This window comes from Loxodonta africana, chromosome 8 (assembly GCF_030014295.1).
Source record: "Loxodonta africana isolate mLoxAfr1 chromosome 8, mLoxAfr1.hap2, whole genome shotgun sequence".
Taxonomy (NCBI): Eukaryota; Metazoa; Chordata; class Mammalia; order Proboscidea; family Elephantidae; genus Loxodonta; species Loxodonta africana.
Window position 1 is genome coordinate 100905322 of NC_087349.1, and position 18324 is coordinate 100923645.

Genomic DNA, 18324 nt, shown 5'->3' on the forward strand with positions numbered 1-18324 from the left:
TGAGTCTTTCCAACCTAGAGGGCTCGTCTACCAGCACTATATTAGACAATATTTTTTTTTTTGAGGGAATGTGGCTTATACATAAGGACAGTAATTTGTACTGAGATGACTTGGGAAAGGTGATTATTCTGAATGAATTAAATATTATTAAATACTAACAGGCAACGCAAATATGTGGCAGGTAGGCACTATTTCAAGTGATGTACATTTAATCCTCACAATAGCAACCCTATGATGTAGGTACTATTATTATCCCCATCTTATACAAGAGAGGAGCCCTTGTGGCCAAGTGGTTAAGGGCTATGGCTGCTAACCAAAAGGCTGGCAATTCGAATCCACCAGCCTCCCCTTGGAAACCCTATGGGGCAGTTCTACTCTGTCCTAAAGGTCGCTATAAGTCAGAATTGACTTGATGGCAATGGGTTTATACAAGAGAAAGCTGATGCATAAAGAAGTTGAAAACTTCTCCCAAGTTCACATATACAGTTAAGTGTCAGAGCTAAATTAAAACCCAGGCAGAGATGAACATTTTTAAAAATTTCTTGCTTTTAACCCTGACAGCAAACTGCTTTTCAAATCAAAATTGGAATTGAGATAGAATTTACCAATAAGCTAAAAATTTAAAGACATTTCTAACATGGGGTCACCATGAATCAGAATCGACTTGATGCAACTAACAATAACAACAACATGCTAAACATTAGTAAATAGTCAAGTGGCTATCAATACCTGTCTTAAAGAAATTATACTACTCCAAAATAAAAAACGAAGCCTCTATTTCTCCTAAATGAATATTCAGTAAATATGAATGGAATAGGGTGTGACTATGAGTCAGAATTGACCTTATGACAACAGGTTTTTGGGTTTTATGAATGAAATGCCTATACTAGGGAGTGGGCATAAAATGGCAAGCCAGTGAACACGGTCCCTGCCCTGCTACAGCCCATTCCAGTGACTGTCACGTTGATTCCCACTCATGGTGACTGCACGTGTCAGAGCAGAACTGTCCTCTGTGAGGTTTTCAATGACTGATTTTCAGAAGTAGGTTGCCAGGCCTATCTTCCTAGTTTGTCTTAGTCTAGAAGCTCTGCTGAAACTTGTTCAGCATCATAGCAACACACAAGCCTCCACCGACAGATAGGTGGTGGCTTTAGTTAAGGTGCATTGGGCCAGGAATCGAACTTGGGTCTTTCATACGGGAGGCAAGAGTTCTACCTCTGAGCCAGTGCCCTCAATAGAGCCCATAGTTGTTGCCTAAAAGGCTGAGACTATTAACTTCTGAACAGGATGCGGAGCCTTTCCTGGATTTCCTTGGTCTCCAGGGATGTAACATGCTGATCCTGTTTACACTGGACCAAGAGGCACCTGCCCAACCCATTTAGAGTTTGTTTCCCTTGTCTGTACCCATAGAAACATCTAACCTCAAATTCTTCTCTAACATATGGCTATGTGTTGCTTCAAATATCTCTGACCCCCTTAGCTGACTTCACTTATTCCTTCCAACTGCTGGATTCCCCCTCTGACTCCAAGGAGGCACCTGATTCAGGAGCCGCTTTATGACCAGACAGCTGACTTTCCGGTCCTACGACATTAAGCGTGATACATGTGTTTGGGGGAAAGGGAGGTGTGCATTAAGAAGGAACATTACTTTTTGATCCAGCCAGGAAAGCATACATAATCTCCTCTAGAGTCTGTAAAAGACTTCATTTTACACGTGAAATTGTGTGGAATTGCCCTGTACTGAACCGAACATGGTTTTTGAGAATAACCAGCCTCAGAACAAGCTACTGTGCACAGGGAAGGGCCTCCAGCAACAAAGAATAAAATGTAAGCAAATGTAATCTGTATAGAGTTACGGGTCACACACACACAATTTTGTTGATACAATGTCTACGTCATGCAGGTCCTCAACGTGACGATGGCATGTCATTAGGAACGGGATCAAAAAGTGAGCCTGGTACACATGAAAAAACACGTGATGGAAGGGTCTGACGTGGCATAAAATTAAAAAAATAAAGAAATAAAGCTATATAGTTTTTAATCGTTTAAAAAGATTTTATTTTTCCGTATATTATAAAACTCTGCACAGTCTGGTGTAAAATTCTATGCCTGGAGAGGATGGGAAGACAACAGTTTTTAAAAACAGCTTTAAAAAACTTAACGGAGATGGATTTTTAGCCGTCCGAGAATTTGTGTTGTTTGTTGAGAATTTACCTAATCTGAATATTTGACCAAAAACATCACGTTGGTATCTGGTTAGCGCTATAAAAGCACAGAGCGCTCTGCTGAGAATTTTAAGGCAAAAATAGCGTTTGCAGATAGAAGAACAGAGGTTGTGAGGTTTACACTGCGTACTGTACCTCCCTGTTTAAAACGTCCTGCTTTTCAACCATAATATGTAAATCACGCATAAAAAATTTAGAATATATTCTCTTGCACATTATTGGGGAATTGTTGGCATCTCGTGATGGGTCATCTTACCCTTGTTATTAGATGACAGCAATCATTAAAATGCCAAGCAGATTTTGGCAGAATTCACTTTATAAAATGTCAGCAAGTCTATGTTTTTATTAGTTTGTTCCAAATCAATTTAGAAATTTCAATAGAATGCTTGTAAGTATTCCCCAAGCAAGGTCCGTTTCTGACTTTCTGCACCAAAAAATATTACAAATTAATCAGATTTTGGGATTTCTGCATAATGGCTTTGCACATTTATTGCCTAATCCTATTAGAAAATGCTGTTATGATTGACACATCGCTGTGGAGATAGAAGTCAATTGAATAATATGTAGCAGTCAATTTTATTTGTAGCTTAATGTGCTGAAGTATTTTTCCCACATTTCCATTATTTATGAGTCCGTCCCTTTGGAGAATATATAGAAGAACTTGTTTTAAATGAGCCAATAATACCTTCTTTAAAATTTATAAGTGTGACAGACTCATATCCTTTTTTCTTGGTGGTCGGTGGCATGCCAGCAAACAGGTTTTGAATTGCCTTCCACTTGCTATTCATGGACAAACATCAGGAAAAGAGGACCTTGTTAAGTTTTGCTTGGAAATGGATTTCTACTCACTCCCAACCCATTAGAAAAGGCAAGAAAACAAAAGCCACCAACTGGAAACCCTGGAAAACTACTGCTAGCTTTATTTATTTGTTCATTTACTTTTTTAATGTAGTCAGTGTTGCTACTACTATCCTCCTGCTTACTTACAGTTTGTCCTGCAACAAAGGATATAAGCACTCACAGAGAAACTATAATGTTTATATTTTGAGTCCTTTGTTTTTCACACTTTGGCATCCAATAGGATCCCAGTGAAGGAAGTCAGTTGTGTTCTATGTCCAGCATAGCGGGGCTCCCTGGGGTCAGTATGGGATTATAACTATTTCAATCAAAAAAAAAAATGCCATCAAGTTGCCTCCAACTCACGGCTACCCCATGTATGATAGAATAGAACTGTGCTCCGAAGGGTTTTCAATGACTGAATTTTTAGAAGTAGATACACAGGATGGACCCCTAGTAACACAGTAGTTAAGCATTTGGCTGCTAACTAAAAGGTCAGCAGTTTGAATCCACCAGCCTCTCCTTGGAAACCCTATGGGGCAGTTCTACTCTGTCCTATAGGGTCACTATGAGTCAGAATGGACTCACCGGCAACAGTTTTTTTTTTTTAAAGATATCTAGGCCTTTTTTATGAGGTGTCTCTGGGTGGACTTGAACCTCTAACCTTTTCGTCTGACCACCCAGGGACTCCAAATTTCAGTTAGCACCCAGAAAACTTGCTTAAGGAGATATGTATTCTTTTTAGGACATTCCATAAGATGACGGTAGAAAAGGCTTTGTTTTTAGAAAAACACATTCATAAGATCCCATGTCTGAAGTTTGTAGGGGAAAGGGCTAAAGCATGAATAAGATGGAGGAAAACCATAAAAAAAAAAAAAAAAAAACTACATTAAGGGATAATATACATGTGCTTGATCATGTCTGAGATCACTTTCTTTTTTCGCTTCGGGAAACCAGATTAGCTGTTGCTGGCCTATGTGTATAGGATACACTTTACCACACATGCAGAGCACTGGTGTACTCTCTACAAACTGATGTATAATGCAAGCCTAGTAGCTCAACTGATGATAGCGTCACTTTTCCTGCTGTCATATCCTTCTACCTCCCAGAATGACTTCGGCCATCTGGAATATCCATTAGCATAATTTATACAGTTGATAAGTGATTTGAACGCTGGAGCTATTGATAAACCACTGTGGCATATCGTTTGTACCTTAATGTGATATGACATCACAGGAAAATGGGACCATGGATCCAGGCTGGACCTTATATTAAGGGAGCGCTTCTCTTTTGAATTCCAGGGGCCAGAGGAAACCCGGCAGCTTCAGATCCAGGCACCCCTGACCAACACCAGGCCAGTCAGACCCACCCCACATATCCGGTTGGGCCACAGGTCAGTATTTCTCAACTGCTTTCCGTTCGGCTGTGTTTAGGATGGTTCAACCATATAAATAACCAAACAAATAATAATGAGTTAAACCCAATTAACTCCAACAGAGAAAAGATGATGATAAATTTTTTCATGAGAAGCTGTATGGCTACATTATTTATTAAGTATAATCAAGAAAAAAGATGTGTTTGCAAAACTCTTCTCTCTTTTTAAAGGAAATGTTGGTTTTAATCATTGGGAAACATTTTTTTTTCCCCCCTTAAAATCCTCTTCAACTATGCTGTTGGTTACCATGCAGTTTTTCTAGAAAGTAAAACTTTAATGACTGGAGTGTGAAGAAAATTAAGTTATTTCAACCTTACTATAGCCATTTTTGAAATACAAGATGTGATTTAATATAAAAAAGTTAATGCAATTTTAATGCAAGTTCAGCTTATTGGGTTTGACAATACTGTACATCACACATAGCTCCTGCATTAATAAAGAAATACGTTCATTATTTTTTAAAGTCCAATATTTGTTTTTTGCAGCCTGATGTGGGTTATATGGAGATGTAGAACACAATTATAAAAGGCTGGGCTTTTTTTTTTTTTTTTTAATCTCTATTCTTTGGCGTGAACCTTCCAGAATTCACTTCACTTTTATGGGAAGCGAGCCGAGGCTTGGCCTTTTCTCTCCCTTTTGCTGTCATGGTTGTTCCTAGAAAATAATCACTTCCAGCACATTGATGGCTCATCAGTTCAAGGTTAAAAAAACTCTAGATCTTGGGTTAGTCTTGACTTTCTTGTTCCAGCTGCCGCAAAGTGCCCCTACAGCCTGACCTCCCAGCATCCATCTCCGATGCCTTGTGCGTGTGTGCATATGTGTGCATGTACGTGCTTGTGCGTGCGTTCGTGCGTGCGTGAACAGACTAGGGGTAACGAATTCTGACGCCTCCTAGGTAAGTAACAGAACAGATCCAGGACAGTGAGGAGTGGTGCGGGCTGTGACAAACTGGTGGATGCATGCCTTGATTTAAGCCCTCAAAGTCTGTTTTAAAAAATACTGCGGGACAAAAAAACCCCAAATCTTCGGCCTGTATACAGTCTGAACACTATCCATTTGTCTTACCTCTCACCATAATATTGCTATTGGCAGTGATGTTACACCAGGAATCTGAGAGTCTGAGGCCAGTGACTGGTTTTGTTCTTACTCTCAATATGTGTTTATTTTGTGCATTAGGGTAGTTTTTTTTTTTTAAGGAGGCAAAATTACTTTGTGTGAATTTACTAAAGTATAGCGAATACCGTAGGAGCTCCATCCAACCCAGTCCGACTCATAGCTACCCTATAGGACAGAGTAGAACTGCCATATAGAGTTTCCAAGGAGCGCCTGGCGGATTCGAACTGCTGACCCTTTGGTTAGCAGCGGTAGCACTTAACCATTATGCCACCAGGGTTTCCTCCTTAGGAGCTAGGCCCATGGAATTTGGAGCCGCGGTTTTAAAACTAGGCTGTGTGGAGTACTAGGGATTCCTCAGAGGTCTCCCAGAAAAGGCCTTGAAGGGAGGATGTGGGGAATGGCCAATGAGTAGACTCAGCCCCCACCCCACCCCCACTGATCAAATAAAACAGCCTAACCGAATCTGTACCCTGAATTAGGAGTGGTGAAGAGAAGGGGCTCTAGAGCTGACTGCAGAACTGGAACCTCTCCCCACCATCACTACCTGCTAGATCTGGGACTTTGAGCAAGTAACTTAACCCCTCTAATACCTCATCGGTAGGACAACTGACTTAGTATACGTAAAGCATTAGAATAACATCTGTTGCCACCAGGTTGACTCCAACTCATGGCGACCGCATGTGTGTCAGAGGAGAACTGTGCTCCATTGGGTTTTCAGTGGCTGGTTTTTTTGGAAGTAGATCACCAGGCTTTTCTTTCAAGTCACCCCTGGGTAGACTAGAACCTATAACTTGTCAGTTAGTAGCTGAGCACTTAACCATTTGCGCCACCCAGGGACCCCAGAGCACTAGAATTGTGCCTATTTTTTTTTTTTAATTACGTATTGGACTTTGTACTATGCCTGTATTTAGTTACTCTTTCCTTTCTAGAATCATGCTACATTAAAAAAAAAAAGAAGTTTAAACCCCTTGATAAGAGTTTTGAAATGGTTCCCCTAGGAAAAACATGGACATTGAGACTATTGCTGCAGGGATAGGAAAAAAGTCCTGGATCAAGGACTCTAAGATCAAACGGTTCTTCCTGTTACGGGCTTGCCAAGGCAGGGGTCCTTCCTGTGTCATCCCTGGAGAAGCGCCCCACACCCTGCACTCAGACACATCTAATGTCAGCAAACACACAACTATAAGGCTGCCTTTCCATTACCAGACAATAGCTATTGGATAAATATGGGATATAAACACAAACTTCTACATCATTTTAACTGGGCTAAGTTAGAGGAATGGTAAAAAAAAATTTTTTTAAGGATTTTTAAATTTAGGCACATCAAATATTTTCGTTTTTCTATATTCCTTTCTCTCCCTTTCTCTCTCTATATATAACTATATTGGCACAGTGATTAAGAGCTATGGCTACTAACCAAAAGGTTGGCAATTTAAATTCACTAGCCACTCCTTGGAAATCCTATGGGGCAGTGCTACTCTGTCCTATAGGGTTGCTATGAGTTAGGAATTGACTCAACAGCAGTGGATTGGGTTTCCTTTTTTTTTTTTCTGTATCTATATGAAAATACATGTAATTTTACCATTCAATAATAATCTCATTTAAGTAAATTATTATCCAGTTTATTTTTTTATATATTTTTATATTATAGACATTTTCTGTTTTTCTAAATAGGCACCCTAACGATCCTCTTTATCGACAATGCAATCTTTTATCAAGCTTAGTACTGTAGCAAACTATTTTTCAACATTTATGTATTTTAAAATATAATGTTTATTTTCATTTATCTTTATTCCTTTTGAATTATGTCTTCAGACTACATCCCAGGAGAAGGTATTCTGAGTCAAAGGGGGTGAATATTTTTGTAGCTCTGGATACATATTTCAAAATTGCTTTCCAAAAAGATTATGCCAGTAGACACTGACAAGAGTCATATGTCCATATAACAGTTGCATTAAAGTCTCAGTTACATTGTATAACTCTTTCACATTATTTTTGCTAATTTAGCAGTCCAAAACAGTACTGCATTTCTATTTTTAACCCAATAAATTCTACTGATCCCGATGACTACTTTCTGGAACAACACAGGGTAAATTAGCCGAAGTTTCTTTTTTTCAAATATTAGAGGGTAGGGCTGAATGAAAATTCATTGGAAGAATAACATACAAGTGTAAGGTATTACTCTTAAAGGTATTTGAGCTCCTTAGAGAACATCCAAAAATGAATGAAATTATCCAAACGAATAAGTAAAATGTGATTAAAAACTTTTTTTTTTCCTACCAGTCAGTTTCTTTGTGGGGTATAGAGCATGTTTCTTTACCACTTGTTCAGGAACTTTCCACCCCTGCTTCAGTGGGAGGGAACTATTCTAAAAGCCCATGCCTTTGTTCCACTGTAAAGTGAGCTCCATTTATCTGTTTCTTTGCAGCCACTTCTGACGGCACAGCAGCTGGCCTCTGCTATCACTGGCGTGATGCCTGGAGGCACGCCTGCCCTCAACCAGCCTATCCTCATTCCCTTCAACATGGCCGGACAGCTAGGAGGGCAGCAAGGACTGGTCCTCACACTGCCTACAGCGAATCTCACCAACATCCAAGGGCTGGTAGCAGCAGCTGCAGCCGGAGGCATTATGACTCTGCCATTGCAAAATCTACAAGGTAACGCATTGTGTCCCTATGCCATGTAGGGCTCTACTCGCTGCCCTGTGTTCTCTGCAGTGGATAGGAAAAGTGCCCCAAAAGGTGAAGTTGGTTCAGACTTGCTTTCGCTGTAGAAGATACAAATGTCTTATGTAGAAAGCAAAGTTTCAAGTTGTCTGGGAATCCTGAGCCTGCTCAAGTGCTGGGCTTTATCAATCTTCATTTCATAACTTTGATATTGAAAACATTCAGGCCTTTTGGAAGCATTTATGAGCAATCATTACACAAAATATCAAAAACTTACGTGTAAAATTACTGTGTTGTTATTGGAAGACCTCAGTTACAATCTCACAAGTTCTTTAGCTATGTCCACAAAAAGGCTAAACATTTCGTCTTTGTGTTTGAAGCAGTTGGAACATCTCAAATTCAGGCATCATTTAAAATTTTTGCCGTCGAGGCATTTAATTTAATTATTATTTTGCTTACTAAGTATATTTTAGTTATAACCACTAAACAGAAATTATTATTGTTTTTGATCATATTTTGCAATGAGAAAAATAGACTTCTATATCAAACCTTTGGAAACCCTGGTGGCATAGTGGTTAAGAGCTACAGCTGCTAACCAAAAGGTCGGCAGTTCAAATCCACCAGGTGCTCCTTGGAAACTGTGGAGCAGTTCTACTCTGTCCCACAGGGACCCTATGAGTCGGAATTGACTCGACAGCAACAGGTTTTTTTTTTTTATATCAAACCTTTATATTACATGGACATATAATAAGAGCCAGACTTTAATTTTAGGAAGGGAATTATGTTGCTATTATATAAATTTTGACTTTTCTCAGAAAAATTTGATAACATGAACTGATAAAATGATTTACAAAATACTCTGTCAGGGAAAGAATTATTGTAATGGAGAAATGGGCCTGAATTTGAATAGGATGCCTAATTTATTTACAAATACATATTTATTTAATTACACATTTCTTTTGGACTGGTCAAAGGTATTTGTTTTTTCCATTGATATAAATGCTAGCAATTCAATTTTATTTATTTATTTATTTTTTGCAGAATGACTGGGTAAGTTATCAGAACAACAATTTAAGGTGTTATTTCAGTGGGTCAAATTTCAGACCTTCTTATAATGTATTGAGTTGGTCAGAGCAGCAGTCCACAGGTTAAGAAACAGACCCTATAAGAGCTGGTTAACTCTTGGTTCAAACTTCTTCACTTGCTATGTGTTTTCATACCCAACCTATTGCTGCCCTTCTTGATTTTCAGTTTAATGTTTAAAACAATTTCTCTTTTATACTATTAAGTCGTGCCAGGAACCTGCCATTCATAAATCATGCATGCCCAGGACACACTAATGCACAAACTTTCCTTGTTTCAAATTTGAGAGTGCCTGGGAAGCCGGGATCTAGGATTAAGCAAATAAGGCAGGAATATACAAGGTGAAAGCTGGAGCAACAAAGTGTAAGGAGAGGCTTTTTAATGTAGATGGATTATGAAATCTTAATGAAGAAATGGGCATTACCAAAATGCAACCTTCCATTTGGAACATTTGTGCTTATGGGAATATAGAACCTTATAAATAAACATAAGCTCGCAGAACTACTAGGTCATGCCTTAATCCTCCTTGGTTAAGGTGGATGCCAAAGTCAGAGCCCCCCAAAACAGGCTTGGTATATCTTTATTATGATTTGGTATTTGTAGGATTTTGTTACCTGTTATTTTCAGGTTCAAAATTAGTGACCTGGTGCAATGTAGATTTCCATCAAGATTTTCTCTTTTGTTTTGTTTTGATATTAAATGTAAGTATTAGCTTACACTTTGGGTGTTTTTTTTTTTTTACACCTTTGGTTTTGGAAAGTGAATCTTGAGGTTTGTGACCTGATTAAGTAGGCTCCACCAGAGACCACGCTCTTTTTATCCTTCAGTTTTTGCATCTGAATTAATTCCTCTATCAGCATCATCATCAAAAGTGTATTGAAGTTAATGGTCAAGCTCTTTTCTACTAAACATCTACAATCTAACATTTCTCCTTTCTCCACCCTTGAAATTTTGATGATGTTAGAGGTGGGTAGTTGTTGTAAGGTGCCGTCAAGTAGATTCCACCTCACAGCAACCCTAACTAAGTACGACAGAACAAAGTGTTGCCCGATCCTGGACCATCCTCACAATCATTGCTATGCTCGAGCCCACTGTTGCAGCTACTGTGTCAATCTTTCGCCTTGAGGGTCTTCTTTTTCGCTCACCCTTTGCTTTACCAAGCATGATGTCGTCCTCTGAGGACTGGTCCCTCCTGATAACATGTCCAAAGTACATGACAGAAGTCTTGCCATCCGCACTTCTAAGGAGCATTCTGGCTATACTTCTTACAAAACAGATTTGTTCTTTCTTCTGGAAGTTTATGGTATAGTCAATATTCTTCATCAACACAATAATTCAAATATATCAATTCTTTGGTCTTCCTTATTCATTGTCCAGCTTTCACATGCATGTGAAGCAATTGAAAGCACGATGGCTTGGGTCAGGCGCACCTTAGTCCTTATGGTAACATCTTTGCTTTTCAGCACTTTAAAGAGGTCTTTTGCAGCAGATTTGCCCAGTGCAATACATCATTTGATTTCTTGACTGCTGCTTTCATGGGCATTGATTGTGGATTCAAGTCAAATGAAATGCTTAACAATGTCAATCTTTTCTCCATTTGTCATGATGTTGCTTATCAGTCCAGTTGTGAGGATTTTTGTTTTTTTATGTTGAGGTGCAATCAATACTGAAAGCTGCAGTCTTCTTCTTTTTTTTTTTTAAATTGTGCTTTAGGTGAAAGTTTACAGAACAAAGTAATTTCTCATTAGACAGTACACAAATTGTTTTGTGACATTGGTTGACAACCCTTTCATGTATAAGCACTCTCCCCTGCTCCACTCTGGGTTTCCTGTTTCCATTCGTCTAGTTTTCCTGTCGCTTCCTGCCTTCTCTGTGTGCATTTAGTCTGGTAGACATGATTGAACTATAATGCACGTTTCTCATGTGTGTTGTTTGCCCTATAGACCTGTCTAATCTTTGGCTGAAGAGTCAGCCTCAGGAGTGATTTCAGTACTGAGTTAAAAGGGTGTTTGGGGGCCATGCTTTTTGGGTTTCTCCAGTCTCTTGACCAGCAAGTCTGGTCTTTTTTTTGTGAGTTTGAATTTTGTTCACATTTTTCTCCCGCTCTGAGAGACCCTCTATTGTGATCTGTGTCAGAGCAGTCGGTGGTGGTAAAGGCTGTAGTCTTTGATCTTCATTGGTAAGTGCTTGGAGTCCTCTTTACTTTCATCAAGCAAGGTTGTGTCATCTGCATACAGCAAGTTGTTAATGAATCTTCCTCCAATCCTGATGCTTTGTTCTTCCTCATATAGTCCAGCTTCTCAGATTATTTGCTCATCATACAGATTAAGTATGGTGAAAGGATACAACCCTGACACACACCTTTTCTAATTTTAAATGATGCAGTATCCCCTTGTTCTGTTTGAATGGCTGCCTCTTGATCTATGCACAGGTTCCACACAAGCACAATTAAGTGTCCTGGAATTCCCATTCTTCACAATGTTATCCATAATTTGTTATGATCCACACAGTCGAATGCCTTTGCATAGTCAATAAAACACAGGTAAACATCTTTCTGGTATTCTCTGCTTTCAGCCAAGATCCATCTGACCTCAGCAATAATATCCCTCGTTCCACATCCTCTTCTGTATCCAGCTAGAATTTCTGGATGCAGGGGTCATTAAAATATCCCTGAATTGCAAGTCAGCCTGTTACAGGAAAAGCTTCTTAATTAGTCTTACTAGCCAAGCCCCTTCCCCTATACCTTCTTCTTTAATATCCTTATGAGTGAATGCCAATTCCTAAATTACTGTTAAGATTCAGAAAAGTCCCGCTTTCCAGTTTCCTTGGGCTTTTCTGTCCCTTTCACATTTTCCCAAATGACTTCTTCACCATCAGACCTCAGTAGTCAGCAAAGCAGAGTGACTAACTGCCCTGGTTTGTGCGTGACTCAGAGTGTTTCCCAGGGTTGGGGACTTTGAGTACTAAATCCTGGAAAGTCCCAGGCAAATCAGAAGGAGTTGGTTACCCTGTGGGAGGCCCAAGGACAATAGAGATAGTAAAGCATGGAAGTGTTCCATATCTCCAAGGTGTCCAGAATCAATGACCACAACTTGCAGGGCAATGCCAGCCAGCCATCTTGTGGGCTGCAAAAGCTGATCAGTTGGCCAGCAGCTGATGCACAGCTGATCTTCTAACCTTTAGGGAACCAACTGCTGCCCCTGGCAGCCCCTAGGAATTATGCCTGTGGTTTGCGTAGCTTCCCAGCTTGCATAGCAGAAGGTAGTAGGACTCTTGGGCTGGTGAATAGATACCTGGCAGGCCAAGAAGTCATCTTCAGGGTCCTGGGTGACTCTGAGACCCAGCCAGTCCTAGATATCCTTGAGTATCATCGTTCCTCAAGGGTGGCGGTCTTGTAAATGGACTATAAATACCTCACAAGGAATCCTTACACACGTTCATATAGTCAATAGCCAGTGTAGATTGCTCACCCCCCTCCACCGGCCCCGCCGTTAAAATGACTAGTAAGTCTGCCCATCTGTAGTTGAAACCCCACCGTCTAAGGTGGTTTTAGAAACACGGACTTGCTTGGTCAGTGTGAGGGGGAGGGACTTAAGTTGTCAATGCCCAGCCTGAAGTAGGCTGGACCTTTTCCTCTGTGGTGCCTTTAGTCAGGGACGCTTCCCCTTTTCTTCACTGTAAAATGTTAAGTTTTTATTCATGAAACAACTCAGCCAGTTGGAATTGTTTCTGACTCTTCTCTGACCTTCCTACCTGGCCCTCTAGTCTGCTTGTTCTTCCAGCTCAAAACTAAAATTTTGCTAAGAAAAAAAAAAAAAATGGAAAATGACTGGCATCAGTTTCTTAATGGCTTGGAATGCAAGGATGAATTTTCAGGCGTTTTCCCTTTTACCTAAGTGATTGAGAGCCTGTTCATTTACATTCCCCAATCAAGTAACATGAAATAGCTCTCAGCGCAGTGAGGCCATGGATCACAGATGTGTCTTAGTGAGCACTCACGACAAACCATTACACTGAGAGCGGTTTGTCTCCACTCAGGCAGGGTGGTGGGGTGGCCATGTCACACTCGCTCATCAAGTGTGGGCTCCAGACCAGCAGCATCAGTGTCTTTAGGGGAGCTTTCTAGACATGTAGCATCTTGGGCCCCAACCCAACCCACTGAGAAGAATCTGCCTTTTTAAAAGACCCTAAGTCATTTCTATGCATGTTAAACTTTGAAGAAATGCTGGTTTTAGAGCTTTCCCAAAATTCATTTGGTAACTCCCCAATATGGCCAGCAGGGCCCTCCACCAGATTCTGAGATTATTCTTTTGGTAGTGGAGGTAGCGGGAGCATGTGTATTGCGGTCAGTGCCCTCATTAATTCTCTAGGCTAACCAAGATGTTGGAGGTTCGAGTCTACCCAGAGGCACCTCAGAAGAAAGGCCTGGTGATTTACTTCTGAAAAATCAGCCATTGAAAACCCTATGGAGCACAGTTCTATTCTGACATAGATGGGGTCACCATGAGTTAGAGTCGACTCAATGGCAACTAGTTTTTTTTGTTTGTTTCTTTTATTCTCCTGCTCTCCCTCACCACCTCTGGCCTCTAGAGGAGCTTTCTTGCATCATGCAAGTATTCTTGCAGATCTTGTCTGAGATTTTATCCAGCAAACACTTTGCATTGCTGCAAAAGAGATCATATGGTCCAGCAGAAAACCTATCTGCATAGACAATTGCTTTTCCTTTCTCCTCAGATTCTTGCTCAAGGATGGGTGGGATCTTACTACATGAAGAAGCACAAGAGTAAGGAATTAGAAATCTCTTGGGAACTTAGGATCAGGGTCACTGGATTCTCAGGGATCCTGGAATGAGGTTTGGACATTAAAAAACACAGTGACCCTCTACGCTGCAGGCTGTCATTTTCCCCTCCTCAGCAGACAGGTATGTAGCCCTCACTTCCAGAGTGACTAATAACCTGCCTCCCATCTTCTCCTGCTCCCTCCTTGTATTAGTTTTGTAAGGCTGCTATAACAAAATACCACAAACTGAGTGGCTTATAAGAACAGAAATTTATCACCTCAAAATTTATCAGACTGGAGTCTGGGAGTCTGAGATCAGGGTATCGGCCTTGTTGATTCCTTCTGAAGCTTGAGAGAAAATCTGTTCCACACCTCTCTCCTAGCTTCTGGTAGCTCCAGGTATTACTTGGCTTACTTCTATAGTATCACGTATTATCCTTCCTCTGCCTCCCTGTCTCTGCGTCTGTTCTTCTCTATTATGAAAGTATCGCTCATACTGAATTAGGACCCACCCTATTCCAGTATGACCTCATCTTAATCAAACTAACAACATCGTCAAAGATTATTTCCAAACAAGTTCATGTTCATAGGTACTGGGGTTAGACTTCAATGTATCTTTTTGGAAGACACAGTTCAATTCATAACACTTCTCGTGACTTCTCTCTATTGCATTGGTTACCGTTTGGCTAGCCCATAATCTTTGTTCGTTCACCTTCTGTTTTGCATCCCCTGAGTACTTGCATCTTTCCAACTAACGTACCCAGTAAGACCCCTCCATTGCTATCCCCATCTCCATCACCTTTACCTTTATCCCTATCTCCATCTCTATCTAAACTTCAAACTCTCAAAGAGAAAATTTCTGTGCAGCTGAGCCTTTTTATACTAGGCTACCTAGCCAGACTAGAGATTGATGGTTCCATAGCCAGGTGTCCCCTCTTGTCCAATCAGCTGTAATGTAGGTGGAAGGGGGAAGCCAGGTTGGCACAATACAGAATATGAGCAAACATGCTTAAGAAACATGCTAGGCCTCTTCCATCAGCAGAAAAGGCAGTGGGTACTGCAGCCATTATATTGGCCTGTCTGTTGGCTGGGATAACAGAATAGATCAGTAGGACCCCCTACAATATGAACTAAGATAGAGACAAACTCTTACGTCACATGCCAAAGGTTAGGTCTAGGTTCTGGCTATTTTAAGGGAAGTTCTGGCTGAGATGTAGGCCATAAATGTTCTAATCTTAGCTAAGACCTAGAAATGACTACCCCTCAATACCCTGTGTCCCTACATGTAGGTGAGGTTCATTGCCTCCTCCCATCTCACCTTGAAATGTTCCTTTTCTCATTCCAAGCAGCTACCATCATCACCTACCCCTAGGCCTCCATTGCTGTGTCCTTTGTCCCATGCTCACATTGCTTTGGTCTCAACTGGCTGTCAGCAAACTCATGCTTGTGAAATATGACCAATAGTTATAAACCTCAAACAAAGAAAATTACTAAGACCTGTCACATACTTTATAAACTCTTAACCAATGTCTCCCATTTTACTTATTTTCTTTAAAAACACAAATAACTTTACTAAAAACAATTTGCAATTGTTCTAATATGGGAACAGAAAGTATTATTTGATGTAGCAAAATAAAGGCTAAACGAACTCAAGGAACCCTGGTGGCACAGTGGTTAAACTACTCAGCTGCTAAACAAAAGGTTGGCAGTTTGAACCCACCAGCCTCTCTGTAGAAGAAAGATGTGGCAGTCTGTTTCTGTAAAGATTACAGCCTTGAAAACCCTATGGGGCAGTTCTGCTCTGTCCTGTAGGATCATAGGAATTGGAATTGACTCAGTAGCAAAGGGTTTGGTTTGGTTTGGTTTGGTTTTCACGAAACTCACGGCAAACATGTTGGATTTCTTGCTTTGGTTTAACTTATACACAAAACGTAGGTAAATATAGCCTCAACAGTAGTGACAACACATAGCAAAGGGGTTAATGGGACAGCAGAGGTGTGTCTGCCTCTAGGACACATATTCAGGTTAGTGGCTGGTTCTCATGGCACAGGCCAGGATGACTCACTAATCACTATAGGACCACATAAACGGAGAACATAAATGTGCTAAGGAGGAGATTTATATCAAAGTGCGAACATTCCAGTTAAGTCAAGCATAACATTTAAATTAATGACCAAAAATACATTAGAGAGTGCTGCTTAACCTGAACATGGAAAAGCAATTAGGTTCAAGGCAAGGTGAAAAATCAAGGCCAAGGATGGTTTCCCTGCCCTTAGCTCAGGCAGGAAATCTGCCTTGGTTTTCCCTGACTCCCCAAAGTAAAATCGGTATGTGGTAAAGTGTGTAAGTATAGTATTGGGGTTAGGGATTTCATGTGCAAGTTACTTTACATTTCCTTTTTGTTTTTGTTGTTTTAATTGAGGTATTATTTATATACCATAAAATGTATGAATCTTAAGTGCTCGGTTCAGTGATAATTGTGCAGTTGATAATTGCATACACCTATGTAACCTCCACTTCAATCAATACATAAAACATTTTCATTATTCCAAAAACGTTCCCTTGTGCCCCTTTCTAGTCAATCCCCTTCCTCCAACCAGGCAACCCCTGATCTGCTTTCTGTTGCTGTAGCTTAGTTTTGCCTGTTCTAGAAGGTCATACAAATGGATTCATACACTATGTATTCTTTGCTGGCTTTTTTCACTTAGCCAAATGGGTTTGAGATTCATCTATATTTTTGTGTGTATTGTATCAGTAGTTCATTTGTTTTAATTTCCGAGGAGCATTCCACTTTAAGAATATACCAGAGTTTGTTTATATATCTCCATGGAGATTCTGATGTCCCAGTGGGCAGACTTTGTGAAGATCCCCTTCTCTGGGGCCAGGGAGAGGGTTCCTCAACTGGGCATCTCTAGGGAAGCACCCTTGGCCATTGTTCTCTGTAGCCCTTGACTACACTCCCTGGGAGATTCTTCTCTGTTCATTAACTTCCTTGGCTACATCTGAAGAGAAAGTTGAGGAATGTACCTTTCTCTGGGGACCTTCTCAGTTCATGTGTGGCTTGTGGAAGCTTGGGGGAACCGAAGGTTGCTTGAAGTTTCCAACAGTTCAAAATTCGTAGCTTCTTTGGGAGCCCTGGTGATGCAATGGTTAAAGACCTATGACTGCTAACCCAAAGGTCGGCAGTTTCAATCTACCAGCCACTCCTTGGAAACCCTATGGGGCAGTTCTGCTCTGTCCTGTAGGGTTGTGATGAGTCAGAATCGACTTGATGGCAACAGGTTTGGTTTGGTTTTTGGTTTTGGTAATATAGCCTTCTCAGAAATCAAGACTGCTTCTGATCCTTTTGTTCCAGTTAGTTCCATGTGCCAAAGTTTTCCCCAATACATAACGTGTTGAGTCTAATTTCTTTTGCCTTCTCATTCATTCCTATTCCTCCCACCCCTTTTTAATTTAATCAGATTCAATATGAAGGCATTCTTGTCTTTTTGGTGTTCTTTGAACATACTCCTGCCCAAGGGCCTTTGCATGTGCTGTTTCCTTAGCATGAAACACTCTTTCTCCAGAAAGCATCAAGCCCCACTCCCTCTCTCCTTCCTTTTACCGGCCTTCCTTTATCTCCTTTTCCCATAACACTACCTTTGACATAACCTTAAAATCTCGCAGTGAAAATGTTTGAGTCCTTCTATATCCTTTCTTCTTTTTTAAGTGCTTAGGGTCATGACTACATACCTGTCTAGGGCAGTGGAAGCAGCACTGCGATGCTTGGCTCTGGTGCTATAGAGGAGGACACCTGTGTATAAATCTATTGTTTGTGTCTGACTCTGCTCCTAGACCATAAAGTCTGTGACAGGGATCTTTGCTTGATTCAGTGATGTGGCCCAAGAACCTTGAACATTGCTTGACTCATAATAGGTACTCTAGAATGAGTGAATGAATTTTAAAGAATTAGTAGGAATTAGTCAAGTGAAGAAAAGTAAAGAGAACATTCAGTGTAGAGAAGAAGGCTTGAGGAGCATGGCGTTTGTTGGCAAGTTTTGGTTGTTGCTTAAGTGAGAAGTCCTAGGGTGGCAAGAAATCGAGCTGGGGGGGCAGGAAAACCACTTGCTGTCCAGTCAGCTCTGATTCATGGAGACCCCATGTGTGTCAGAGCAGAACTGTGCTCCACAGGGTTTTCAATGGT

General features: G+C 40.6%; 1 protein-coding gene across 2 annotated transcripts in view; it reads left to right on the forward strand.

Moving 5' to 3' along the window:
* Positions 1 to 18324, forward strand: part of POU6F2 (POU class 6 homeobox 2) — a 586290-nt gene that overhangs the window by 279779 nt on the left and 288187 nt on the right. For both annotated transcript variants that reach the window (XM_064290152.1, XM_003406904.4), the window contains 2 exons: positions 4364 to 4455; positions 8042 to 8270. In XM_064290152.1, coding sequence (XP_064146222.1) covers positions 4364 to 4455; positions 8042 to 8270 — 321 coding nt within the window. The remainder of the gene's footprint in view (positions 1 to 4363; positions 4456 to 8041; positions 8271 to 18324) is intronic.